Source organism: Rhinichthys klamathensis, unplaced genomic scaffold (genome assembly GCF_029890125.1).
Source record: "Rhinichthys klamathensis goyatoka isolate OS25496 unplaced genomic scaffold, OSU_Roscu_1.1 h1tg000139l_1, whole genome shotgun sequence".
Taxonomy (NCBI): Eukaryota; Metazoa; Chordata; class Actinopteri; order Cypriniformes; family Leuciscidae; genus Rhinichthys; species Rhinichthys klamathensis.
In genome coordinates this window covers 1,365,780-1,393,713 of record NW_026606674.1, presented here as the reverse complement: position 1 = coordinate 1,393,713, position 27,934 = coordinate 1,365,780, and the positions used below count along the sequence as shown (strand labels likewise).

Genomic DNA, 27,934 nt, shown 5'->3' with positions numbered 1-27,934 from the left:
GATAGTATCCCAAAGTTTATTTTAATGTAGTTATTTTTCATTTCTCATTTTTATGAATGTATGTTTTTATTATGCCTTGAAAACAGCTCAGATTCTAATTAATTTTCTGTTTTGTAGAAAAAAGAAGAGGCTGCTGTCTCAATAAAAGACAATGAGCTACTGAAGGAGCCTAACGAGAAAGATAGAGAAAGCAGCCCCATGAGTCCTTCAGATCTGGCCAAGTTGGAAAGTACTGTCCTTCCAATCCTAGAGGCTCAGACATCATCTAAAGAGGAATCACAAACTGAAACTCCAAAGGTCAAGCGTCGACTGGAGGTGTTGCCAATGTCTCCAGTGTCACCCAGCTCGGAGGATGACCAACATGAAGAAACTAAAGAGCAAAGGAACGATGCACCAAAAAAAGAGCGGAAAAAGCTTCTGGTTCCAACTGATATTCAAGGTGATTCTTTTGAGGAAAGTAGTGAGGGAGAACCTTCCCCTAAACTACAAGGCAAAAATACTTCTGGAGATAAGGAAGTAGAAATGGAGAGTCCAATGGATGAAGAAGATTTTATCAGGAAGCAGATCATAGAGATGAGCGCAGATGAAGATGCATCACCGTCTGATGAAGAAAGCCTTACCAGACGTAAAATCAAAGATCAAGAGAAGAAGCAAATGGAACAGAATGCACAAAAAGATGTAAAGGACAAAAGTGAATCGGGCAAGGCCAGACGTCTTCTCAAAAAGAGTAGTTTCAGTCCAGAAGATGAGCCTGAACAAAAGAGTATTATCTCTGTAACTAAAATTGAGGAACTAGCTAAAGGAGAACAACCTTCAGTAGACAGTGGAGCTGGCATACGGCATTTCAAAACAATTGAGCTTAACAGTACAGCAACTGTACGTCAGACATCAGATGACGGTGAGCTAGAAAGCCTAACAGACTCTCCTGATGACAGGTCAAGAGGTGAAGGCTCTTCCAGTTTACATGCATCCAGTTTTACCCCAGGAACATCTCCAACATCTTTGTCTTCTCTTGATGAAGACAGTGACAGCAGCAGCCCAAGTCATGTTCGGTCTAGTGGTGAGGGCAAGCAGCAGAGAAAAGCAAAGCACCGGCAGCCAGGTCAGACGCTTCCTACCATTGAGGATTCATCAGAGGAAGAGGAGCTGCGAGAAGAGGAGGAGCTTCTGAGAGAACAGGAGAAGCAAAAGGGCACAGGAAAAAAGTCAAAGAAAGACAAAGAAGAGATACGGGCACAGAGAAGAAGAGAAAGGCCCAAAACTCCACCAAGCAACCTCTCCCCTATTGAGGATGCTTCTCCCACAGAAGAGCTACGACAGGAAGCAGAGATGGAGGAAATCCGCAGGTCTTCCTGCTCAGACCTCTCCCCAAGCATGGAGTCAGAACCAGAGAGCTTTGAGATACTCCCAGAGAAGATTGTTGCTGTCCAAAAAGTGTATCAGTTACCAACTTCAGTTTCGCTGTATTCTCCAACAGATGAGCAACATGTTGATAATCAGTTCAAAGGAAGGGGAAAGCATTCATTAAAAAGTGCAGATGAGGTATATGAAGAGATAATGCTCAAAGCCAAATCTCCAACTAACGAGGGAAACAAACCCCCACCCGGTAAAAAATCTCTTTATGGAGGCATGTTGATAGAAGATTATGCGTATGAGTCTCTTGTTGATAATGCATCCTGTGAGCAAGAACCAGACAAGCTTTTTGTGTCAGAGAAACCCCCCAAAAAACTGAGATCACCTGATGAGGTTTATGAGGACATGATGCAAAGAAAGAAAGACATAATGCTTAAAGAACAGGAGCAAACACACAATAAGCCAGAAGAAGATTTTTCTAAACCAGAAACTGTGTTCCCCGATACTGACTCAAGCAAAGACACTATGTCATCAAGCAACACAGGCCAGTCTAGGAAGGATGGAAGACCATTATTAGATGCAGAGGCAGCCTATGAAGAACTTCTGAAGAAGCAAAGAGCAGTGCTGACTCCAGGAACCAGTCCAACTCAAGCAGGTCCTGATCTGACTGGCATGGCACAAGGGTCAACAGTAGCCCAAGTTGAGAAAACTGAGACAACACCCCTACGAAGAATACTGCCTATACCTGATCTGAGAGTGACACAGTGTTCATCAGGTGAAGAGGAATCTGGCGAAGAGAGCATTTCTGATCAAACACAGGACTCTAAGAAAGTTACAGTTTCAGCTACAAAGACTGAACCACAACCACTTGTGGATGAGGCTTTCCAGAAAAAATCAGTCACAGAGACAGTTGTAGATGATCTGTCACTACAAAGAGAAGTAGCATTGCCTGCCATATCAAGTGACTCACAGGATGCCACAGATAAAGATGTAGAAATTGATCAGACAGGTGTTGTTGACTTGTCCAAGTCACCAGTCCCTACTCAAATTGACTCTGTTACAGCACCAGTTCCTAGTGTAATTTCAAGACAGTCAGCCCCAGTAGTTGTAAGTGTATCACCCTTGTCCACTGTACCACAATATATAGTATCTACTATACCTGGTGTCGTATCAACTGCTCCACCAGTTCCTCCCAAACCCATAGTACTGCGCAGGGCTGCGTCTCTGGAACAAGCAGACATCCCAGTTCCTCCTCCCCTCCCTCCTCCAACACTGCCCAAACCCTCTGTGTATCCCAAAAAGACTCCACCTCAGGTCCCCCCAAGAACTACTCCAGTTGGCATGCCAATCACAGGGGACAGTGTACCAGTTAGACAGCCGCTTGCTCCAGCCTTCAAGCCCCATGTTCCTCCTCCTGTACCACCAAAGCCATCCTCCATCCCTGCAGGCCTAACTTTTAGTCACAAACCAGGAGAGACTATTAAACCTCCCATAGCTCCTAAACCCATAGCTGGTGTTCAGCCACCCTTTACAGTTCACACCCCTTCAAGACCTACCATACTGAGTACAAGCAGTGCAGACAGTGTCCTTAATCTGAGTCCTTCTGCAGAGAGTAGGATGGGAACCACATCTCCCCTCAAGTCCCCTACATCACCCAGGTTTGGAAAGGTTTTACGTGACACTTATGTTGTTATTACTTTGCCATCTCAGCCCGGTTCACCAACAGAAAGTATCACAACTCAAGCCTCAATAAGTCCTAGCCAAGAATCCCCTGAGAAACTGCCTCCTACACCACCTCAACCACCTCCACAGTCACAAACAACAAGAGTACCTTTGGCATTCACACGAATTACTGAATCTATTGAAAGTCAAGAAATATGTGGTCCAGAGAAGGTAGTTTCTAGCATGAGTCACGTATACGAGGCTATTTCAGCCTCAACGCAGCCTCAATCAATTACTCCAAATGTTGGTGTTCAGGTAGTTACCACTGAAGTCCAAAGAACCACAGTGTCTGTTGTGCATGAAAGAACACCCCCTCCACATCCCATTCCAAGAGCCACTGGCATCTCTGTTGTTCAAGAAAACACAAAACCCGAACCAGTTCAAGCGCAGAATGGCCATGCCTATCATCCTGGTGAGGTTGTGGATCTTCGAACCCCAAAGATAGATGTAGAGACATCCATGAAAGGTGTGGATCTGTCTTCCTCTGAGTCAAGACGACAGTCCATTGCTATTGATGGTGGTGGACGTCAGCAAAGTGCTGTGCAGTCATCTGTAGTAAACCTAAGCACTGATGCTTCCTCAGTCTCAGTGGTTACTGACAACATCACCATCCTCACATGCACAGCCACTGTAGCTTATGGTAGTGATGCATCTCTGTCTACATCAATGCCTCTCCAACTTACAACAGCTAAATCCTTTGAGCCTGTGACTCAAATTATTTACAGGCCTGTGGATTCTCAACCAGAAAAACCCATAAATCTCTCTACAACGATGGGTAAAACTCACTCTGTTCCTGTAACAATAGCTCCTACAATTGCAAACAATAGCATTGGTGCAACTTTACCTCCTCGCCTAGAAACAGGCTTATCAGGTGCAGTTGATCTCACCACAGTAAAACCTGCACAGACCATGGTTGCAATGAATGGATCCACTGCAGAGGTGGTCACTGCTGTAATTACAGAGGAAGATGGAAAACCAGTTGATCTTACTGCTGGAAGAAGAGCAGTCTGCTGTGATGTAGTCTATAAGCTTCCTTTTGCAAGTAGCTGTACAACTCAGCAGCCTTCAGCTCCTTTACCAGAGGATCGTTTTGGCTACAGAGATGACCATTATCAATACGATCGTACTCCTTATGGTATGAGAGGTCTTGGTGGCATTAAACCCTCTATGTCTGACACCAACTTGGCTGAGGCTGGTCTCTTCCTATATAAAAGTAAGCATAGCTTTGATTACAAGGAGGCCATTGAAGGTGCTGTAGACCTGACATCTGGAAAAATGTTAGTGACAGGTCAGTACGAGATTGAAGATCTTTCTTCTCAATTTAATTTTGAGTTACCTCTACTTATTCCCAGCTGATGTTTTTGTATGCCTGTTTTTTTCTCTCTCTTGTTTTGGGAAGAAATTTTGCATGCTCCTCTCTTTTTTTTTTTTTTGGTTGTGTCTGCATGTTGCTGCATGCTTTTCAATATACATTTTGCTGTTTTAATTTTTCATCCCAGGATGGTGCATGGATGCCTTGATGCTGTTACCATTGCACTATTTTTATGTGCTGAGCTTTAATCTAACAAAATGAACTTTTAACAGGTGAAGCTGTGGACTATTCAAGCAAATCAACAGGAGTGTGCACTGGAATGACAGTTCCACAGTACACACAAGCCAGGATTACTTCAGCAGTTGGAACCCACTATGGGATTTCTAGTGTCCTAAGATCTTCCAATGGCATTGTTTATTCTTCTGTAGCAGCACCAGTTCCTTCTACATATGCCATAACCACCCAGCCTGGTTCTATCTTCAGCACATCCTACAATTCTCTATCAGGCATGCACACAAGTGATACTATGCCATCATTGTCAACTCTACAGAATCAACCTCTTACTAGATCACACAGCTTTCTTTCAACCATTGCTGTAACCACAGCAGAAGAACAAAGCAACTTACCCTTAAATCTGGAGACTGGTGTTTCAAAGGCTGGCCTTTCCACAACTCTCTCAGATGTAGTTTCTACAGTCACCACAGTGGCAGCACTGGACACCTACACAAATGCTTCACTTGAGGCAATTGCAGCCTCTTTAGAAGCTCTGTCTTCACCTGTTGTTCCAGGAGATGGACAGTACCAGATGGAACGTGAGCTTCTTGAGCTAGAGAAGATGAAGCAGCAGCGCTTGGCTGAAGAACTTGAGTGGGAGAGGAATGAGATACAGCGGTTCCGTGAGCAGGAACAGCTTCTTGTGCAGAAGGAGCTGGAAGAACTCCAGGCCATGAAACAGCAAATACTATGTCAGCAAGAAGAGGAGAGACAGGCCCACCTGATGATGCAAAAGGAGACTTATGCTCAGCAACAGGAGCAGTTAGAGCAGATCCAAAGACTCCAAGAACAGCTCAGACAGCAGTTGGAGGAACAGAAGTTCAGGCAAATGTATCCAAGTGAAGTCCTGCCAGAGGCTCTTGTGTTGGTGGGAGAAAGAAAGATGGATAGTGGCTGTCAGACTGATGAAGAGGATAACACTGAAAAGGCCTACACTGCAGGAAGGAAGAAGAAAAGTACAAAGAAAAGTGTTGACAGCTGTGTACAGACAGATGATGAAGACCAGGATGATTGGGAAGTTCCTACTCGAGGCAGGCGCAGTAGACCACGTGGTGGTAAAAATGGCATAGGTGAAAGAGGAGCTGTTTCAGTTCAGGCCCTTACTGAAATCTCTGTACAAACAGACTCCTCTGGAACACTAAGGGGACACTCTGTGCAGGTAGATGCTAGAGTAGATTATCCTGACTCTGATAGAACTTCCTCTCCAAAGAGACGCCCCACTCCACTTGATATAAGCCAGTCCCCTCACCTCAAAGCAGATGCCTCCACTCTCCAGGTTGTTCCAGGTCCTCCCAAATCCCCAAAAGTTCTGTACTCTCCGATTTCCCCTTGTGTATCCCCTAGCAAATCCCTTGAGTATTTGTCCTATGAGAAATCCCTTGGAGACACAAGCCCACAGAGAATACGCTCTGCCACAGATCTATCCAAAGGTCCACCAACAAGTCCTAGGGCACCCAAGGTCATACAAAGGTCAATGTCTGACCCCAAACCCTTGAGCCCAACTGCAGAAGAGAGGGCAGCAGCAAATTTCCAGTTTTCTGAGGGTTATTCTGTGAGTATACATGATTTTATAAGTTTTTTAATGATTCATCTCTGCTTCATCTCAACTCTGAAAAATGCTGCAATTCCATTGAATATTTGCTTGCTTTTTTAAGTAATTCTTTCTCAGTGTATGGTTTCAAATTTTGAATGCCATGAAGCAGTTTGATAAATTGTATATCTTTCTATTATTCAGTTCTCAATTGATTTTGATTTATTGTTTTATTGGGTCCCACTTTATATTAAGTGGCTTTAAGTACTATGTGCTTACATCGAAAAATAAGTTCAATGTACTTATTGTGTTCATGTTGTATTGTAAAACACTTTTGCTGCTATTGAGGTGTGATATGGGTAAGGTTAGGGACAGGTGTGCTGGTATGGGTCGGTTTAAGGGTTTAAGGGTGGGTTAAGGTGTAAGGGAAGGGTCAACTGTGTAATTACAAATGTAATTACATAAATTTATTACAGCTGTAATTACATGCTGGTATTTTTAAAATATAAGTACAATGTAAAAACATGTATGTACTCAATAAGTCCATTGTATCAAATTATTAATTTCAATGTAAGTACATAGTACTTAAAGCCACTTAATATAAAGTGGGAGATTTTATTGCCCTATTGTCAGGCCTGATTGTCATTGACATGCTAGCTGTCTTGTTTAATATTTTCAGTGTTTATTGAATGCCCTTTAAAGGCATTGCAGCATTCTCAGTCAAACTGGAAAACACAAGTGTTGTGTGGTTACTTGTTTTTATAGTGCTTCTATGAAACAATCTTTAAGGCATTTAATGCATTATATTTATTCCTTTGAACAATTCAGCTTAAAGATAAGTTAGTCTGAAAAAAACTGTTTTGTCATTTAACATTATTTTTATTTGTCCTCCAAAGGCAAAGGTATCTCCAAGTGGAACTCCATCTGGCACCCAAAAGAAAGTTAAAAGAACCCTTCCTAACCCACCGTCTGAGGAAGAAGCTGTCAATGCTGGACAAACAGCCTACACCACTGGCTCAGCTCGTCGGCGTCTCTGCCGGAGCACAAACATGGCACGAGCGAAAATTCTGCAGGACATTGACCGCGAGCTTGACCTGGTTGAGAGAGAGTCCTCCAAACTGCGTAAAAAGCAAGCTGAACTGGATGAGGAAGAAAAGGAGATTGATGCCAAGCTGCGATACCTGGAGATGGGCATTAACCGACGAAAGGATGCATTGCTCAAAGAAAGGGAGAAGAGGGAAAGGGCTTATCTGCAGAGTGTTGCAGAGGACCGTGACTACATGTCTGACAGTGAGGTGAGTAACATTCGTGAGACGAGAAGTGGAGAGGAGGCCAGCGGACATGGGCTTGAGAGACCACGTACTGCACCACAGTCAGAACTTGATGAGTTTGTTCCTCCACAGACCAAGCACGACCAGTACGGAAAGTATTCCCAGTACCAGTACCCACAGTACCAGCAGTCCCTGTACCAGCCTCAGTCGCCATACCAATCCCAGTCCATCTACTCTTCTGTTCCTTCTCTGACTGCCTCACAACAACAGAGCTACCACCAAATGCTATTGCTCCAGCAGAAAGCCAGACAACAAGCTGCTCTCCTCTCTGAATTAGATTCTACCAAGATTGCCGCCAACTATGACACCTCATCTTACTTGGGAGGAAAATATGGCAACCACCTTGACATGCATAGCTTAGAAGAGCGTGCTGACAGCATGGCAGTCAGTCCAATGTCCAATGTATCTGCTGACTCCTTCTATGCGGACTTAGATCCACATCAAACACCAAGGAGCTACATGCTTTTAGAAGATGCAGAAGAACTTGCAAAGAGCACTGGCAGCCTTTCATCCACCAGCTATGGCATAGCTGAGAGGGAGCTGGCTAAAGCAGAGCGTCTTCTGAGACATGCTGCTGCAGATGTTGGTACAGACTACTTGGGCAGCTCCTCCAGACTTCATTCCTATGGTAAGGCCCAGGATGAAGAGGACCCAATGGAAGAGCCATTTGAACTGAAGCTTTTAAAACAGCAACTGAAGCAGGAATTCAGGAGAAGCACAGGGGGCACTGAAAGCTTAGAGCAGCTTGCTGGACTCTCACATCACTATACCCCCAGCACTGGAGTGTCTAGTGGAGGCTACAGGGCCTACCCTAAAACTGAGAAGTACAGCATCAGTAGACTGACTTTAGAAAAACAGGCTGCTAAGCAACTCCCAACATCTATGCTCTACCAGAAACACAAAAACACCAGCAACATTGGCAAGTATTCCTCAATCCAGGATAGCAGGGGTCTAGAAGCAGACTATAGTAGCTACTTGGGGTCCAGTAGTGCTTCTCCCAGGTCAAGCAGACTTCTACAGGATGAGATCACCTTTGGGCTTCGCAAGAATATTGCTGAACAGCAGAAATACCTGGGCTCCACACTTGGAGCTAATTTGGCAGGTTCACTTAATTTGGGCCAAAGCCTGAATCTGAGCCCAGGCATGAGGTCCTCTTTGGGTGAAGACTCTGCTTACCCCAGTGGAAGCAGGTCACGGCCTTCTTCTAGACCCTCCTCTGTTTATGGCCTTGACCTGTCCATTAAAAGGGACATCTCAAGTTCTTCTCTGAGGCTCAAAGCAGAAGGTGACCCCTCCTCAGAGACCTCAGCTTTCCAGACTCCATCAGGGAGGACAAAACCTACAAGCCTGCCCATTGTACAAAGTGGGCGTGGACGCATCCCTATTGTGGCACAGAACTCAGAGGAAGAGAGCCCATTGAGCCCGGTGGGTCAGCCAATGGGTATGGCACGGGCATCTGCAGGTCCGCTCCCACCCATATCTGCCGACTCCCGTGATCAATTTGGGTCATGTATGTCCCTCCAAGACCCTCAACAGCAACATCTCAGAGAAGATACTTCAAGAGGACGTGGCTATGTGCTAATGGATGATCTGCAGGGCACCATGTCTGATAGTGAAGGTAATTTGTTTGTCCACAGACTGTCCACTTGGAGTGACTCTTCATACACTGTTCCAGCTTTTTATTTTTCTGTCTCATCCTGTAAGTGCCCATTCCTGTCTATATGAAGGCATCAATTCTCTACATATGTATGTTTTTCTGTCTTGTTCAAGCTTCATTGCCCTATGCTTAATTAATGAAAGAATCACAATTTCCCAGTTGGCTTTCTATAGTAAAATTTCTATGGTTTAGTAACAGTTGAAGTAAACATTTTGCATGTGATTTCTTCAAAGACTGACTTTTTGTCTCTGTGTGAATACTTATAGTGCATGCTTTCAGTCTCTGCAAGTTCAGTTTATATGTACATGTGCTGTCTGAGTGGGATAAATGAGAAAAAAAATACCTATTATAAATCTCTCTTTTCAGTAGCAGAGGAATAGCCTTATGACCCTCAACATTTCTAGTTAAGCTGCTTGTTAACAATTGAGCTGCATATGTTTATGATTTAGTCATCTTTTTAGTTATCTTAAAGTGCCTTCTAGCAAAATCTTCTTAGCATTATTCATAATGTAACTACACAGAATCTCTTTTCCTCTTGGTTGCTTTATAGATATGTCAAATTTTATTTAAAACTTCAACCACAAAATACTATTGATACTATTGATGAGATATTTTATTTTGCTCTGTATAATGTCAGGCATTCATTTTTAAATTTATTTTAAAAAGTTTTAGTTTCCTTCCATAGTGAAAATGTTATAGCCAAAGCCTATATACAAAATGTCATAGCTCATACATCTATTTCTCCACGATAGATGATACTCTTCTTGCATGTTGCTAGCATTTCCTGGAGTAATTATCATGCCAGTTTGTGTTTGCATGTTTGATGTTCATTTAATAAATAGCACAAGTGATTTGCATGTCTCTTCCTGTCTGGTTTTAAATAAACTTGTTCACTTTTCTGCACGTTGATCTGCTTTCTTTTGCTCTCCAGGAACTAATAAATGCCTTCAAATAGACAGGGCTATGCTTTTTCTCAGCTTTGTGTTAATATTTGTTTTTTTTTTATTTCTGCCTATAATGACATTTAAAGTATTTTTAAGACTGATGAGATCAAAATATAGTAGTTGATATGCATTGCATGCCCCTTCCCCTCATTAACTGCTAAATGGATGAAATTACATGAACTTAACTGTACTGTACGTTGCGAAAAAACACGAATATTGTAATTCATACACAATATATGGTTTAACAATCACATAACCACAAAACTGAAGCTCATACTGAAAATACTCACCAATTTTATAGTGTTTTTTTTTTTCTTCATTTATCTATGTAGTAACTAACCCCAAACATGTAACAGCATATGATGTGTTCATCATATGTGCCATCTGGAAGTAAATGCATTTGCCTTGGTTGCAGCACTAAGTGAATCCCTGGTGGGTTTGTGCAGAGACGATCCAGGAAACTCACATGAGAATGTCACAAACGGTAGAGTATAACCACCTTAGACTCCTGCACGTCTCCCGTCTCCCCCACACCCCTGCTACCATGACCACCCACCTGCCAATCACCCATGAGCTGTTAGGCAACCAAATTGACCACAAATTCATCTCCATAACAACATGTTGCTGGAAGTTTGACGAATTTGCACAATAACTTAATGCTGTGTTAGTGAATACAGCTCTTGCATCTGTGATTAAATTGGAATTTCACACTCCTTTCTCTCCAAAAATAACAGTTTCCCAGTTTAAGCTGCTGCAATTTCACCAATTTGGTGAACAAAAAATCATTCATGTAATACTAGTAATAGTTTGCATATCAAAGTATTAACTTCCTGATAAAACTGGTCGCGCTCATAAAGCAAAATGACCACAGATACTGTATACTGTACACAATAATAGAATTCCGCGTTAGTGAGTGTTTTATCATGTAACAGGATCTACATCTGTCATGTCATTTACATCTGAATGTCAGGTCTGTAAACACCAGAATTGTCTTCTGTTAAATGTTGATTCCTCTTGCAAACTTGAGGTCAGTTATTTACTTATCCATGACAAAATACATCTAATATTGCCTTTGAATGTTCCCAAGAAATGAATACTCCCTATAACCCCCTAAAAGACCCAAGATAGTATGGCAAAATATTTCCTAGTACCCCCGTCTGTCTTTAACCCCTATTCATGAAAACTTAAGATGTTTAGGGCTAGGTACAGCAGCAAGCAGACTTGCTCTAAATCTTTTTACAGAATTCTTATGGTGAATTATGTATAGGAAAAAAAACTGAAGAACTGTGTCCTCCGGGTTTGTTTTAGTTTTAGGTTTGCATGCAAAAATAACTGCTCTACTTTGTATAACCATTTCCTTTTTTGCCCCAGATGGCTCTATATTGTTAAAATTTGAGACCGCATACGTACCTTAGCTGTCTCTAGTACCTGATATTACCTGTCTTTAGTGGTTTGTTGTAACAGACTGGCAAGCAAGACTTTAACGTTATAATCTCCATCTGTTTATCTGAAGCGTACCACCTGCGACGGGAGGAAACTGACTGGTTTGATAAACCACGAGATGGACGCACAGAAAATGGACAAGGGGTGGACAGAAGACAGGTATCTTCTATCACAGTATTTTAGAAACATATCCTTGCATGTTAGAGTGTTCCGAAAATGAATTCTGATTGTGCTTATCTTATGTCCCTTTAGGGAAAGTCAGCACACTACCCATTTCCTCATACCAGAATAAAGCTACAGAGGGATCCCAAAGATCGTAGTGTATCAGGTAAGACGTGCAACCTCTCAAATACTTAATGCTTTTCTGCTTGGCTTCCTGACATACTCCAACAATGTAAACAGACGTTTAGGACAGCTGCCCCTGGTAAAAGAGGATCTGTTCGCTTACCAGGCCATCATGGAGAGATGCCCGAGGCTTATGTCTATGCAAACATTAGTTTCTCCATGCTGAGATTGCCTTGGCACAGTTTTATTTGATGCCTACTACTAAACAACACATTATCTCTCCTCTAATTTCCCTTTAGCGTCCTCTTGTGGTGCTCTATTTTGCCACATCATTGCACACAAAATGTCAACAGACAAAACCGCTGAGCAAAAGCACATCAGCGGTCTAGCCCCTCCTCGTGCTTTGGCATGTCACATAGGTTTGGTTGATTCTCCTCGATCTCCTGTGTCACTGTTCCTTTAAGTATTAGAAAAGGGAAGACATTACGCATCAATGTGGCAGCTTGGCATCCCTCCAGTTTCGTCAGTCATCAAAGCTCAAAATGGCGTGTAATACCCAAATTGGATTATCTTCTTAATTAGAAACTGATGAACAAACAAGCGACTTAAAAAAGACAATGAATAAGGCTATAGCGAGTGTACTGTGGTGTGACTGGTGGATTTGCGTGTACATTGGTAGTTAGTTAGTCTGATGATGAAAGGGTCTGTGATTCTGAATACGGGATGTACGTCACACAACAAATGCTGTCCTGCTGGAAAGAATGGAAATTTAAGGAAATGTAAAAGTGGGAGTTGCAATGCAATCTTAAACACCATAACTCACATCATAACCATGATTTGAAGTGTGGGTTTTATTTTACTGACTTTTTTACCCAACAGATATAGCAGAATGTAATGATATTGGTAATTTAGTTTGATTTGATTTACAATAATTATTTTACACTCTAAAAATCAGAGGTTCTTTATTGGCATCTATGGTTCCTAGAAGATCCTTTAGCATCCCTGGAACCTTTCCATTGTACAAAAGGTTTGTAGAGGAAAAATCAATCTTCAGAAGGTCTTCAGATTATTAAAATGTTCTTCACACTAAGAAATCTTTTTGTCTTTTTCTTTTTTTTTTCACTGAATCATTCTTAGGGGAACCCAAAATGTTTTGTCTATGGCATTGCTGTGAAACCCCCCTTTCAAACCTTTATTTTTAGGAGTGTAATATAAAAGGGTTTTCAACTGAGGAGAGGGTCTGGAAAACTTCAATATGCAAATGCAAAAATTGCAAACAATTTGCAATATGCACACATTTTTAAGTCACGTTACTGGGATATAGCCTGTGTGACAGCTAGCCCCATTCCAAAGATTGGTTTTTATTAGATTAAATTTTAATAAAATGAGCCAGGCTTGTGATCCTTTAGTGTTGGTGTTTGTGCCACCTCATGTTAATACAAAACTCTTTCCTCACAGGAAACGGACTGGGCATCCGTGTGGTTGGAGGAAAAGAGGTCCCGGGAAGCAATGGGGACATTGGTGCGTATGTTGCCAAAGTGTTACCAGGAGGAGCTGCAGAACAGACGGGGAAGATTGTGGAAGGTAGGCACAGTTACTGCTTTAAGACCTGTCTCTGAGTGGGTTCACTGGTTTGGTTAAGCTGAAGAGGTGTATCAATGTTCACTGTCTCTTAGAGCAGGGAGAGAAGCACATCTGTTGACGTTAAAGGGCACAAAGTGACGCGATAGGAGACAGGAAAAACAAATGATGCTAATCTGCACGGTTCTTCGCCTCCAAGCTCCAAGAATGACTCATTCTTGATGTGAGAGATAAAGAAAAGAAGAAAATGAAGTTGAAGTTTCAGGTTCATGACTGTGTTTCCTCTGCGTTGTACCGGCGGCGTAGGTGTTGTGCAGATCAAATGAGAGTTGAATGTTAAATTTATATCGAAACTTTGACTGAGATGTCTCTGGAGAGTTCAACTGAAACAAGTTTGAGGTTTTACTGCTTTAGCACTGTTTTTTTTACAATGCAGTTATGTAAATGTGCACTTTACACAGTAAGAATTGACCTCATTGTGACAGATTTGCCCAATGATTGCTGAAGGCTAGAGTTTCACGTTGACTTGGAAGAATCCTCACAGACTTTTGGAATAAAACCCAGAGTGAAATCAGAATATTATGACTGCTTTGGACTGTCTTGATGGACTATTTCAGCCAATTTGATGGAGCTGAATTTTACCAGCTCTATTGATCTCAGTTGTGACTGAGACGTTAATGCTTTCTCTTTCTCCAGGGATGAGGGTGAGCACGGAACATTGTAAATTAGGTCTGCTTGGGCTCCGGCTTTTGTGCAGCTTTCTCGCGGTCATAATTTACGAGGGGCCAGAATAGGTGGTGAGGGGGAAAGTGAAGCCGGAGGGAGTGGATCTGTCTGTGCACAGGCTTATTTATGAGGCTATATACAACAGCTGGGCCTTGTGAAAGAACATTCTAAGCTTTGACTGGGACTGACACTTCACATCTGTCTTCTTCCTCCTCCTTCTCTCACACTCGATCAAATATAACTTTGTATTTAGACATCTGATTCCTTAGCTGTAACCGCTGTGACCTCTTCTTCTCTTCTCTTCTCTTCTCTTCTCTTCTCTTCTCTTCTCTTCTCTTCTCTTCTCTTCTCTTCTCTTCTCTTCTCTTCTTGTATCTACTCTCTCTTTTTATCTTAACATGTCTCTACTTCTTGTTTTGTCTCATCTCACCTTTTCTTTAATCTTGTCTTTTCTCGTCGCTTTTGATCTTGTCTTTCATATCTACTCTTATCTCATCAAATTTAGTTTCTTCTAGTATCATTTTCTCTCTTCTCATCTCTCCTCTTCTGATCTTATTTCTTCTTGTCTCTACTCTCATTTTCTGTTTTCTTCTCTTCTCTATGCTTTTTTGTCTCATCTCAGCTCACTTTTTCTCTTCTCTTTCCGTCTTATCTCTTCTCATATCAACTCTTGTCTCATTTCATTTAGTCTCATCTAATTTCTTCTGATCTTCTTTATTCCTGTATCTACTCTTTCATTCCATATTATCATGTCTCTACTCTTTTCTTTTTTTCATCTAACATTTTCTCTTCTCATCTGTTCGGGTGTCATAGTCTCATCTTGTTTTGTCTCGTCTCATCTTGTCTCTTCTTCTCTTCTCGTATTGTATCGTATTGTCTCTTTCCCACATAATGACCCACTAGCAGATGAAGCTTCTTAAGGGAGAAATGTCAAATGTTTCTACTTGGCGTAAGTGTGATTATGAATGCGGTCGGCATGGTTACAAAAGCAATGTGAAAGCACATGTAGTAACACCAACAGAACATGCTGGTGTTAAGCAGTGAAGTAATGCGAGTCTGCTGTTCAGCCTCTCACATTACAGTAAAAAATCTGTGAGTGTGTACATATACAGTACATGACATTATTGAGCACACATTCACCTCCAGGGACCCCAAGCATCCACCGTAAAGTGGGAACTTCAAAACGCCCAAAGAGGGCATACCTGGCTTACCTGAAGACACGCTTTCATCTGTGTAAGTGCACCAACAGAGTGGTTTCAGTTTGCTGTGACTTGGAGTGAACTCTACTGCATGTGTTCCTCTCCTTTCTCACAGGGTTTCTACAGCACGGTTCGTTTAATTGAAATAGATCACGTGTGCCATTGCAGTGCTGTTTACAGCGTATTTGATCTCTCAGATAGTGAATAAAATGTATCCAGTGGCTGATTTTGTGTGTGTTTTTTCATAGGAATGCAAGTTCTGGAGTGGAACAGCGTTTGCTTGACTGGTAAGACGTACGAGGAAGTGCAGGGTCTGGTTGGTCACCAGGTTGGAGAGGCGGAGTTATGTATCAGACTGTGAGTGCCAGATTTGCATAGCTACTAATTATTTAAAATTTTATTTAGGTAATTTTTACTTTTACTATCTATCTAAGAAAGATGTACAATTATTAGTATTACACTAATAATTGTACACATTTTTAGTATTAGTACAATAATTAGAACAATTATTAGTACTTGTTTGAAAAATTTGTACCAATGTTATTGTCATTGTTATAAGTCAACATGAAACACATTTCTTAACCCATTTTATTTCTGTATTCTGAGTGAAACATGATATTTAATAAGAAGCTAAGAAAAAGATTAGAAGAAGACATTAATTGTATAAAAAAATGTGGTTATATATCAGAATGGAGCCTGATGGTTAGAGGGAACGGGGTTGAAAAACTAGGAAGGGTTTGTGACTTCAACCAAATAGGAGAGACAAAAAAGTACATTATTTTTCAAGGGAACATTAAGGCCAGGAACGTACATTAAGCGAGCAAATGGGGTACATTTCGATTCCATGCTGGCTTAACTGAACTTTTTGTCCTTTGACCATAATTTATCTCTTTGTCATTTTCAGAGACCTAAATATGCTGTCTGATTCTGAAAGCTCCCACCTAGACCTTCAAGACCAGAACAAAGGTGGGAACCATCAGTCAGTGGAGAAGACAATCAAATGATAATGTCCTAATTAACCTCAAAGACACTTGACCACTAACTTGCACTTATAAATATTCAGGAGACAGACCTCCGCGGTCACCAGGTGTAGACCCTAAGCAGTTGGCTGCGGAGCTGCAGAAAGTGTCCCAGCAGCAGCTGCCGTCCTCCTCTGCGTCAACACTGGATAAAGCCTCAGCGTCCGCTGGCTCCAGTGCAGTTCCCAGCCCTGGCCAGCCTGGTTCACCCTCTGTCAGCAAGAAACGCCACAGCAAGGTATGTGTATGCCATGCACACACACACACACTATTATTTTGTGTACAAAGAGTCAAATGCAAAACTATGTCTTTTCTTACTGCTGATGTTTTGTTTCTTAGACCTCTGAGGCTGCAAAAACTCAGTCCCACCCAGTGTCAGGAGAGATCCAGGTAGATTTCAGCTCTCATTAACTCAGCTATATGAGTAGCTTACCCAGGCCACAGAAAACCTGGAAACCAGGGCATTTTAAAATTGCGATTTACAGAACTGCAAATGTGGAAATTTCCATAGTCAGAATGAACTTTTGTAATTATGCTCTAAAATATTTCATCAGCTAGAAATTGCTCTTTATAAGTGCGATCTCTATAAAAAGATAGCAAACTGGCAAAATCGTGTGAATCGTGTCAAAACCCTTGTATAAATTGTATTTATGCCATATTCATTCACCTTTTCAGTAGTAGAAAGTAGAACAACCATTTCTTTCTTGCTTCAATTTTGCAGCTTCAAATAAATTACGACAAACAGCTGGGAAATCTCATCGTCCATGTTCTTCAAGCTCGAAATCTGGCACCCCGGGACAATAACGGCTACTCGGATCCATTCGTTAAAGTTTACTTGCTGCCGGGTAGAGGGTAAGTAGCTTGTAAAACTCAACTAACTGGAACTGAGTTGTCTCTCATGGATTCAGCCTCAGTGTGAACCATTAGGCGCTGATCCCGTGGGTGCTCGGGGGCTCGAAATGGTAGAGAACCTAAGAAAAAACACAAGATTACATATAAATATAAATAAATTCTCAGTTTATTTTAAACAATTAAAAAATCAATTGAGATTTGAGAACCTCTCTGATTGGTGGATCTCACATCGTGTCCCAGCGGGTCGTAATACACACAATTCTACCGTTATATTTAGCCTTGCAACATAACAACCTGACAGAAAAGCTTGTGCTTTCTGTTTGTTTTTTTGCACAATGATAAATTGAGTTTAAATAATTTACTCAATAATTATCAGCAGTTATTGCTAATGAGCGCACATGCTCAAACTTTGTCATGCGCACTCGCAAATCTCTACGTGCTCTTTCTCTAGAATTATCTTCTCTCCTTTGATTTAATGATGCCAGAAGACTTCCAAGACGGACTTTTGAAATATTTTAAATTGTAAAGAAATTAAGGATCCATCTTTGTATGTTGAATAATTCCATGTAATTCTTCAGTTCTCTAGTTATTTATTTTGTTATTTAATAGTTATTTGAGTTAAGTGCTTATTGTAAAATGGCATTTATTAAATTATTTTATTTAGTGAACCGCTACTGATCATCAGGTATATCAGCAAGAGAGCGACTCGCGACAACACTCATTGAAAGAATAAGTGTTTTTGTTTGGTTGGTAATGTATTTGCAATCCATTTGTTTCGAGACATGAATGACTTTTGTGTAACGAATTCATTAAGCGCAACTTTTAACGGAGAAAAAGACAGTAGCTACTCTTGAAAAACTAACACACAACTGTAGTTTGTCATTCAGTCTGCCTGCCTAAATAGCTACAGTATGTGAGACTACAGAAAGTGTTAATTTAATATCTGGATTCTTGACTTAAACAAGATAAATCCACCTGTTTCACCCTTTGCACTGGAAATTAAGACTCCCGGAGCTGTTTTTCAATCCTAGCTGCTACTTTCAAAGAGTTAACGAAACAGAAAATCACTTATCCAGCTGTAATTAGCACCAGGTCCATGGGAAAGACCTGGAAAGGATTATGCATATTCTGTAAGCCCTAGTTTTTAGCTGTTTTTAAAAAAATGAAGTTGTGTGTGTGCGTGCGGGCGTATGTGCATGTGTGTGTGTTTGTCAACGCATTTATGAATGCAGTAAGTGACTCAGCAAAAGAGGAAAATCAATGACAGCTCAATTTGTGTGTAAAATGATAGCGCTGATTGATGTTTGTAGGTTGGTGTGTGTGTGCATCGGATCATTTCTGGCTCTCATCTGATCATGCAGTACTTGGATTGAACCTACAGAAACAGGAGCTCTCCATTTCTCTGCTCCATATGGGCATGAATGCATGAGCTACTACAAAAACAAACAAACACACACACTTTTGCAATCTCCCACTCATCACTGATTGTTGTCTGTTTTTGCTGCATGCTGGATCTTCACAGTCAGGTCATGGTTGTGCAGAATGCCAGGTATGTGATTCTTTCCTACAGCACATTATACAAGACTTGGCCATGCTTGGACATGAATGGCTTAATAATGTAGGGTTTTGCTCTTTTTACATTTTTATCATTGTTGCTCATTTGATCATTTTCTCAATGTAGTATGTGGTCAAAGCAGCAACACAAGTTGACCTATACTAGATGTCCTCCATTGTGCAAACCATTTACCACCAGTGTGGGTTGTTTCATGTTTCGGTCACTGATGGTTTGTGCCACACTGATCTAACTGTACCTCATGGTGACCACTTGTGGTATGTTATCTAATTGTAGTGCTGAAAACAAAAGAAGGTCCAAACACGTTCAGAAGACTTTGAACCCAGAGTGGAACCAGACTGTCATCTACAAAAATATCCTCCTGGAACAGGTGAACTACAAACTCAAGCATTTGCATACATCTAGGTTGCATTTCAGATGTCTGAAAAATCTAATTTTACTTTAATGGAATATGCCATGTCAGTTTTGAAGTTTCAATTATATGAAAGCTTTTCAGAGAGAATCTCAGGCTTTAGGTGCAAACAGCGAAAAGTCTGTTGTCTCCCAGAAGTACTTTAGTCTAATTAAGACCAAAGAGCTTCTTGAGTTTGTTGAGCTCTCTGAGGCAGCTGCTGACAGATGTGATTGATATGTTTTTACTGGACTATTGAAGCGAGGCAAACAGCTCTTAATTGAGAAAGAAAGGAAGAATGTAGAGAGGTGAGGCTTGTATTGAAAACCATCTGGATTAAAGTGCTGCATATCGGGTTTGATGCGTTTGCTGGTTTAACAGAAAAGAGATATTTTATTAATCAGTATTTTTGTCTTGCTTTCTAGTAAAAATATCTAAAAACAAAATACATTTACTTCAGAAGCAAAGTTCAGTTTATTTTTCTGAACTAACTGACTTTGTTTGTATGAAAGGTGGTTAAATCCATACCTAAAACAAGTGAATATGTTATGAATTGTATATATTTTAATATACTACCATGCAAAAGATTGAGGTCTGTAAGATTTTTGTATCTTTTTGAAAGAAGTTTCTTATGCCGACCAAGGCTGCATTTATCTAATCAAACATACAGTCAAAACAGTGGAATACGTTTGGGTTTTCTATTTTCATAATTATATTTAAAAATGGTAAAGCTGAATTTTCAGTCTTCAGTGTCACATGATTCTTCAGAAATCTTTCTAATATGCTGATTTGGTGCTCAAGAAACATTACTTTGTCAGATGCAAAACCTTCTGCTGCTTAATATTTTTGTGGAAACCATGATCCATTTTACTTGAATTAATAGAAAGCTTAAACGTACAGCATTTATTTAAAATAGATTTGTTTTTTGTAAGATTATAAATGTCTTTACTGTCAAATTTGTTTAATTTAATAATCCTTGCTGAATAAAAGTATCTATTTATTTAAAAAAGAAAAATCGTATTGACCCCACGTTAAAATGAAATATTGGTGTATCTTGTTTAAGGATCTTGAAAATATGTTTTTACTGGAAAACAAGGCAAAATACTAATGTAGAAAATATATTTGGAGTGTTAATGAGGTGTTTCCTTCCCCTAATCTAGAGATCAATGGGAAAAATATTTAAGTTACGGAGTTCCATAGAATGACAACATTAAAATAATGTATAGTGATAGAGTCACAAAATAAATCATCTTGGCACTGAATCTGCTCAATCTAATCTTCTACTCTGTGTTTATGTGGTGTGTGTTTAGCTAAGAAAGAAGACACTGGAGGTCAGTGTGTGGGACTACGACAAGAGCTCTGCCAATGACTTCCTGGGAGAGGTGAGGAGCTACAAGTTCTTTAAATACACTTAGAAAAATTAAACACCAGGTTCAGTGTGTCTAAACGATACATAACTATATATATATATACTGTTAGAAACACTGTATATTCAGGTATCTGAACTCAAAAAAAAATGTTTCAGGTGTAAAGATCTGGTGCAAAAAATAAATAAATAATGAAATGATGCTTGTATGGGGCTAGGTACTAATCGACCTGTCCACAACGGCTCAACTGGACAACGTCCCACGCTGGCTGCCTCTAAAGGAGCAGAGTGAGGGCGAGCATCACCGGCGTTCTCACTCGGGACAGGGCCGCCAGCACTCGCCCAAACCCCACGGAGGACACGGGACCCAGCATTCCCCAAAAACCTCCGGCCACAGCAAGGAGGACTCACCCAAATCCTCGGTCATCAAAAGCCGTAGTCACGGAATATTCCCTGACCCTGCCAAGGGTAGGACCGCAAGTCGCATGCCACTTCTGCCACTTCTTTCACATTTTCAGTCGTGATGTCTTCCTCTTTTCCATTCTTCTATTGCTGTCACTTCTATACATTCTGTCTTCTCTTCCTCTCTCTGTATTGTTCTTGCTTTCACTTGATCTTTCCATCCTGAATTTCTCGAGCTTCCTAGCTTTGGCTTCTTGCTCTCCATATATGTGTGTTCAGTTCACAATGGCGCTGAGCTCACCAGCGCTTCACTCCAGCCACCTCACGCAGGGTGTGACAGGGCCGCTCAGACAGGAAGCAGCCTGCTTAGATGCTAACTAGGGCACAATAGTTGGACCTTAAGTATCACATAAGTTGTGTCAGAAGGACACAAGTAACCTAACAAAATAATAATTGTAGTTTATGTAGAATTTAAAAAAGAATGGGTTTTTGGAGAATTAAAATGAATAAATAGGCAAAAGTAGGGAATGAAATGGTAATTTGGTTCTGGTTGTTTTAGACACGCAGGTCCCCACTATTGAGAAATCTCACAGTAGCCCCAGCACGTCGAAGCCGTCCCTCTCTGAGGGCCAATCCCGCCCCCACGGAGGCCCTCGGGCTCATGGCAAAAGTGGCACGGCCCGGGCACACCTTGACGATGCCTCATCAACGGCCGAAGCTGCCGGCCAGCAGCCCCGTCTCCAACCAAGTAAACGACGCAAATAAAACCTCCACAGCATGGCTGCCTTCGCTCTCATCTGTTCCTCCTCCTGTTCTTTTTTCACTGCCCTCTTTTGTTTTTTGTTTTCTTCCCGTTGTTGTTTTCTGGTTTCTCCCGTTTTTATTTTTCTGGTCACCTTGTGGTCACAGTCTGTCACTTCACTTCCTCACCTGTGTTCTCACCAGTGTGTTGAGAACATGTCACGTCGTACACACACATATAGGAACAGTATTATTCTTAGTGTTTTAAATAATAAATAAAGGTATATCAGTATATAATCATTTGAAGTAACAGAGCTAAACTATAAACCATCTATTGGTAAATATAAGTGAAATAAAAAAAATCTGATTTTTTTTTCTATAGCATCCTTAAAATGGATGCTTTAAACCTTGAAAGTGTTCCTGCAGTGCAGCTAGCATGGTGCTAGCCAAGGTCTTGTTTGATTGCCAGGAAACACAATATGCATTTTCATAAAATAATGTAGAGTCCAGCTTAAAAAAGTGAAGGAACAAAAACAGCCTTCCACAGGATGCTAACTAAGATTACAAAGACCTGTCAATCACTGTGAGGAGATCTGACTGCACACGTCAGGCACCTAGTCATGCAGACCTGTCCATTTACCCCACAGGGACATGCTAGAACCTTGCTTCTGAGTTTATTTTAGGTAAAACTGACTTAACCTGCCACTTTATTCAAGTTAGAGAGCAAATAATCATCCCTGATCAACACATAGCACCATGTTTTGCCCACTTGAGCCCTTCACGGCAGCCCAACAACCTTTCTTTTAACTCCTCTTTTATTTTTCCCATTGAGTTGTTTTCTGTCCCAGACAGCCGGCTTTTCAGCAGCTACCCCAGTCCACCAAGATGGCCGTGCATGTGGCCGCCCGCTCCTTAAAGCACCATCCCACCCTGCCTCCACTCTCTCTGCGTCTCTCGCTGGCCTACACTGCACCTCAGTCGACGCTGTAAGCCCGAGCCGGGCCGTGCGCACTGTGGCTGCATGTGACTATGACCTACAGTAAAAGCTGGTGGTGTCCATGTTGTGACGAGTTCATACTCTGAGTCTCCATCTCGCCCCCCTTCTCCCCTCTTCAAACCTCCCCTCCTTCTTGCCCCCCACCCCGTGGCTGATATATGGCCCCAGCCCAAAATGGCCGCCTCAACCCGAGGCACCACCGGCACAGCGTAGTTGGTGTGCTCACCATTCAGAGAGCCCCGTCCGAGTCGCCGGCCAATGAGATCCCTGAAGGCCGACACCTGACCCTCAGGAAAGCCATGTCTGAAGAGAGGCCACAGCCGGACGGAGGTGAGAGTTGTCTCGTATGATTGCCAATAACAGGAAGAGAGAGAGAGAGCGAGAGGATGTTGAGTTACTAACGCACATCTAACGAGAGAAACTAGCTGAGGACACTGAAAATTGAAAAGGGCGTAGCCTATTTGCGCCAACAAAAGGCACTGCGGGAAGGAAACGCTATCCGAAGGGTCGTTCCGAACGAAAGTGAGCAGCTGGATCCCTTTACACAACACCGTTACAGAAGACGGGCAAGAAACTAAATTTGCAGTTTATGATAATGTGAACCTTGGTGGTGCATCTTCACGATTTATTTTAAAACCCTCAGTTGCTCTCAGACACCCCAGTACTACATTTTTCTTTACATATTTAAGTAGAAGTTTTATAGCACACAAGTTGAAAATATACATTTGAATTAAAGACACAAAGCAACAATATTTTGAGGTTGTATCAGCAATCTTAACAGACATTAGCATTTTTTTTATCAAGTTAAAACCCTATTCACACCAAGATGGAATGCTGCGTTCAATAAATCTGGTCAGATCGTCATGAACATTTTTATGCAGAGGTGTTCTGATCCCTTTTCATTTGCACTTTGAAGAAAATTGCCCAACCAATAAAAGTTACAATTTTGTCATGTGCTTGGAGATGCTGCTGTAAATAGCAGTGGAAGAATCCGGAACCGGCTCTCTTTACTTTTGTATTTGGTGTGGTTTATAAACATCATAGCTCATACAAAATCTGAACGGCTGTTTAAAAACATGTAACTGCTGTTTGACTTGTTTCTTCTCTGTGACAAATGGGTGTCAGAAATGAAAAGTTGCAAATAACAAATCAAATACTGAGACAAACAAAAGAAGTGAGGTGCTCTAAGTGATGTTGCTCTAAGTGAGGTGCTCTAGAGGTGCTCTAAGTGATGTTGGGTGACGTCACTTCTTGTTGACGTTCGAGGTATCGTCAAACAAAAGAGTGGCTAGCTAGACCCTCCCTCCTCCTCATCCGCGCACTACTGTTTGTTATGTTTCGTGGTGCGGGTTGGCCCAGTTTGTTTTTATTACCGTTTGTCGAGCCTGAGGTGTCTACAGAGACCGTGTTTTTTTACAGTGTGTTCAGGGGACAGGCACCTAGCGGATAGTGAGGAGATGTTTGCTGTATGTGACAAAAAATGTTTTGGCCTAAAAAACGTGTGACATCGCTTAGAGCACCTTTAATAGAAAAGCTTTTCCGTAAGCGTCATCTACTGCCAGAGAGTGAAATTGCACTTTCATTCAGCCTGTCTGCCGTTTATTTTTTTATTTTTTTTCCGTATTTTTTGAAACCAGGTTTGCCAGGTCTGTGCAACAAAAGTAGCCCAATGGCCAGTCAAAAGTAGCCCAAAAATTGCCCAATGCGATTTTCTTTGTCAGGAGGCCGAATTCTCCACTGAATATGTACGTCTGTGGGGACGTACTAAAATCATACGTACGGGGGTGGAAATCAACCCACTGAAAAAAATTTACCCATTACAAGAACTTAAAAGTAGCCCAATTCTGTGGGAAAAGTCTCAGGTTACTACTGTAACCATAGTTCCCTGAGAAAGGGAACGAGACGATGCGTCACTTGACGCTTTGGGAACGCCCCCAGCGTGCATGCGTCTGAGCATCAATGTCAACTTGTCCAATGGAAAGAGTGAGCGTCACGGGCGGGTGACGTCATGACCAGGAAGGGATAAAGGCTCACCCGGTGAAACGCGGCATTAGCTTCAAAAAGTCGAAGCAAGCCGATCACAGGGAAGCAGGAAGTATGGCAGGGTGACGCATCGTCTCGTTCCCTTTCTCAGGGAACTATGGTTACAGTAGTAACCTGAGACGTTCCCTTTCGAGGGAACTCGCGATGCGTCACTTGACGCTTTGGGAACGAGAATACCCAAAACGCCAGAATTCCAAGTACCTGAGTGTCAGTCTGTTGGAACTAAGCACTAAGCACCTGAGAACCTGGGGCAGCATCCAGGTCCAAACTGTAAAACCTGACGAATGTGAGCGGTGAGGACCAGCCTGCCGCATCACAAACGTCTTGGAGGGAAACCCCAAATAACAAGGCTTTAGAGGCCGCCATACCCCTCGTTGAGTGAGCTCTGACCACCAAGGGACACGGATGGTCAGAGTACTCGTATGCAAGTGAAATAGCCTCGACTATCCACTTACTAACCGTCTGTTTAGAAGCAGGAAGACCCTTCTTAGGTGATCCAAAGCAAATAAATAACTGGTCGGACTTCCTCATAGAAGATGTCCGATGAACATAAGTATCCAGTGCTCGCACTGGACACAAGAGGTTCAGCCTTTCCTGGTCCGCAGATGTAAAAGGAGGAGGACAGAAAGCCTGCAGCACGATAGGCCTCGGAATCAAGGTCGGCACCTTAGGGACGTATCCCTGTTTTGGATATAAGAATGCCTTGACCATCCCCGGTGCAAACTCAAGGCAAGTGGGGGAAACCGAAAGGGCCTGAAGGTCTCCAACTCTCTTAAGGGATGAAATAGCTAGCAGAAAGATAGTCTTAAGGGTAAGAAATTTCTCTGAAACCGAATCTAAGGGCTCGAATGGAGCCCTAGACAGGCCTTCTAGTACTATTGCCAAATCCCAAGCTGGCACCCTAGTGCGAGTTGCAGGCCTCAGCCTCAATGTGCCACGAAGGAAACGTGTAATCAGGGGGTCTCGACCCAACGATGTACCCCCAACCAGGGCGTGGTAAGCCGCAATGGCCGCCACGTAAACCTTAAGTGTGGAAGGACATAAACCTGACGTAAAGCGCTCCTGCAAGAACTCGAGTACTGTGTTCACAGAACAGTTAACCGGATCCCACTGATGTCGGTGACACCATACAGAAAAAACTTTCCATTTCAGCGCATATAGTTTCCTAGTAGCTGGAGCTCTGGAGCTTAGGATGGTCTCAGCAGCCTCAGCTGAGAGACCACTCTCTATGAGTTGGGCCCCCTCAGAGGCCAAACCCACAGGTTCCAAATCTCTGGTCGAGGGTGAAATATTGTGCCCCCGGCCTGAGACAGAAGGTCTCTCCTGATCGGGATCTCCAAGGGAGGACCGTCTAAGAGATGGATCAGGTCCGCAAACCAGATCCGACTCGGCCAGCGTGGTGCTACAAGCAGTAGGCTTATTCCCTACTGGCGGACTCGTTCCAGAACTCCTGGGAGCAGAGCAACAGGGGGAAATGCGTACAGACGTAGCCTCGGCCACGTCTGCACCATAGCATCCAGCCCCAGGGGGGCTGGGTGAGTAAGGGAGAACCAAAGTGGACAGTGCGTCGTGTGCTGAGACGCAAACAGATCCACCTCTGCTTGGCCGTAAAACTCCCAAATTTTCTCCACCGCCTCGGGGTGGAGTTTCCAGTCCCCTGGCCTCAGCTCCTGCCTCGACAGGATGTCTGCCCCCACATTCTGGTCCCCAGGAATATACACTGCCCTCAGGGAGAGTACCTTCCCCAGAGACCACAGGAGGATCTGGTGCGCCAGTTTGCAGAGCGGACGCGACCGCAGACCCCCCTGACGGTTCAGATAAGAGACCACTGATGTGTTGTCTGTTCGTACAAGCACATGATGGCCCCTCAGGTCTGGGAGAAACTGTCTCAACGCATTGAAGACAGCCATCATCTCCAGGCAATTGATGTGCCACGAAAGATGATGACTTTTCCACAGACCCTGAACCGAGCGGCCTTCCATTACCGCTCCCCAGCCGGTGAGGGAAGCATCTGTCGAGATCGTAACACGATGGCAAAGAGCTCCCAATACCGGACCCTGGGTTAAGAACCAATGTTTCCTCCATATAATTAAGGCACGAAGGCACCGCCGCGTGACCTTGATCATACGAAGTGGGTTTCCCCTCGGGGAGAACCCTCTGGTCCTTAGCCACCACTGTAAAGGTCTCATGTACAGCAGGCCAAAAGGAATCACGTTGGACGCTGCCGCCAAGAGACCCAACAGTCTCTCGAACTGTTTCACAGTGCGTGACTGGCCTAGCTTTAGCTCTTTGGTGGCTGTCAGGATAGCAGCTACACGAACGGGCGATAGAGTGGCCCGCATCGTCACTGAATCCCATACCACACCAAGGAAAGTGGTTCTCTGTACTGGAGAAAGAACACTCTTCTTGGCGTTGAGCCTCAACCCCAACATCTGCATATGGGCGAGAACGACACCTCGGTGCCGAACCGCCAACTGCTCTGATTCCGCCAGAATCAGCCAGTCGTCGATGTAGTTCAGAATACGTATGCCCTGAAGCCTGAGAGGGGCTAGAGCTGCATCCACGCATTTCGTGAACGTGCGGGGTGATAAAGCTAGACCGAAAGGAAGAACCCGATATTGGTATTCTTTGCCCCCGAAAGAAAACCTTAGGAACTTCCTGTGCTGAGGGAGGATGGAGATATGGAAGTAGGCGTCCTTCAGATCTATCGTGACAAACCAGTCCTCGGATCTGATTTGAGTCACGATCTGTTTGAGTGTCAGCATCTTGAACTTGAGTTTCTGTACTGAACGATTCAACAGACGAAGATCTAAAATGGGACGCAACCCCCCATCCTTTTTTGGAACAATGAAATAACGGCTGTAAAAACCCGACTCTCTGTCGGGTGAGTACACCTGTTCTATAGCTTCCTTTGCTAACAGGGCCTTTACCTCTTGCTCCATTACCAGAGCCTGCTCGGGATGCACCACTGTGGGCAGCACCCCGTTGGAACGAGGAGGACGAGAACCAAACTGGATTCTGTATCCTTTCTCTACAATCTGCAGGACCCAATGAGAAATATTCGGCAGAAGCTTCCACGCTGCCAGAAAATTTACTAAGGGAACCAGCCTCTCGAGGCTGGTCTCTGGTGTTATCGAGACAGCCAATTCCGGAGCCTGAAACATAATGGCAGGAACTACCTGAACTGGCCGCT

The 27,934-nt window shown here is 42.8% G+C and overlaps 1 protein-coding gene across 13 annotated transcripts in view; it reads left to right on the top strand.

The window, feature by feature from the left end:
- Positions 1–27,934, top strand: part of pcloa (piccolo presynaptic cytomatrix protein a) — a 57,522-nt gene that overhangs the window by 22,491 nt on the left and 7,097 nt on the right. For 3 of the 13 annotated variants that reach the window (XM_056257520.1, XM_056257518.1, XM_056257530.1), the window contains 18 exons: positions 118–4,363; positions 4,660–6,212; positions 7,088–9,140; positions 10,539–10,607; positions 11,637–11,725; positions 11,819–11,894; positions 13,310–13,435; positions 15,606–15,714; positions 16,262–16,323; positions 16,421–16,614; positions 16,716–16,766; positions 17,098–17,228; positions 18,751–18,777; positions 19,078–19,171; positions 20,503–20,574; positions 20,777–21,026; positions 21,520–21,708; positions 22,867–23,028. In XM_056257520.1, the coding sequence (XP_056113495.1) occupies positions 118–4,363; positions 4,660–6,212; positions 7,088–9,140; positions 10,539–10,607; positions 11,637–11,725; positions 11,819–11,894; positions 13,310–13,435; positions 15,606–15,714; positions 16,262–16,323; positions 16,421–16,614; positions 16,716–16,766; positions 17,098–17,228; positions 18,751–18,777; positions 19,078–19,171; positions 20,503–20,574; positions 20,777–21,026; positions 21,520–21,708; positions 22,867–23,028 (9,553 nt within the window). The other 10 variants (XM_056257526.1, XM_056257523.1, XM_056257528.1 and 7 more) reach the window with 8 other exon arrangements.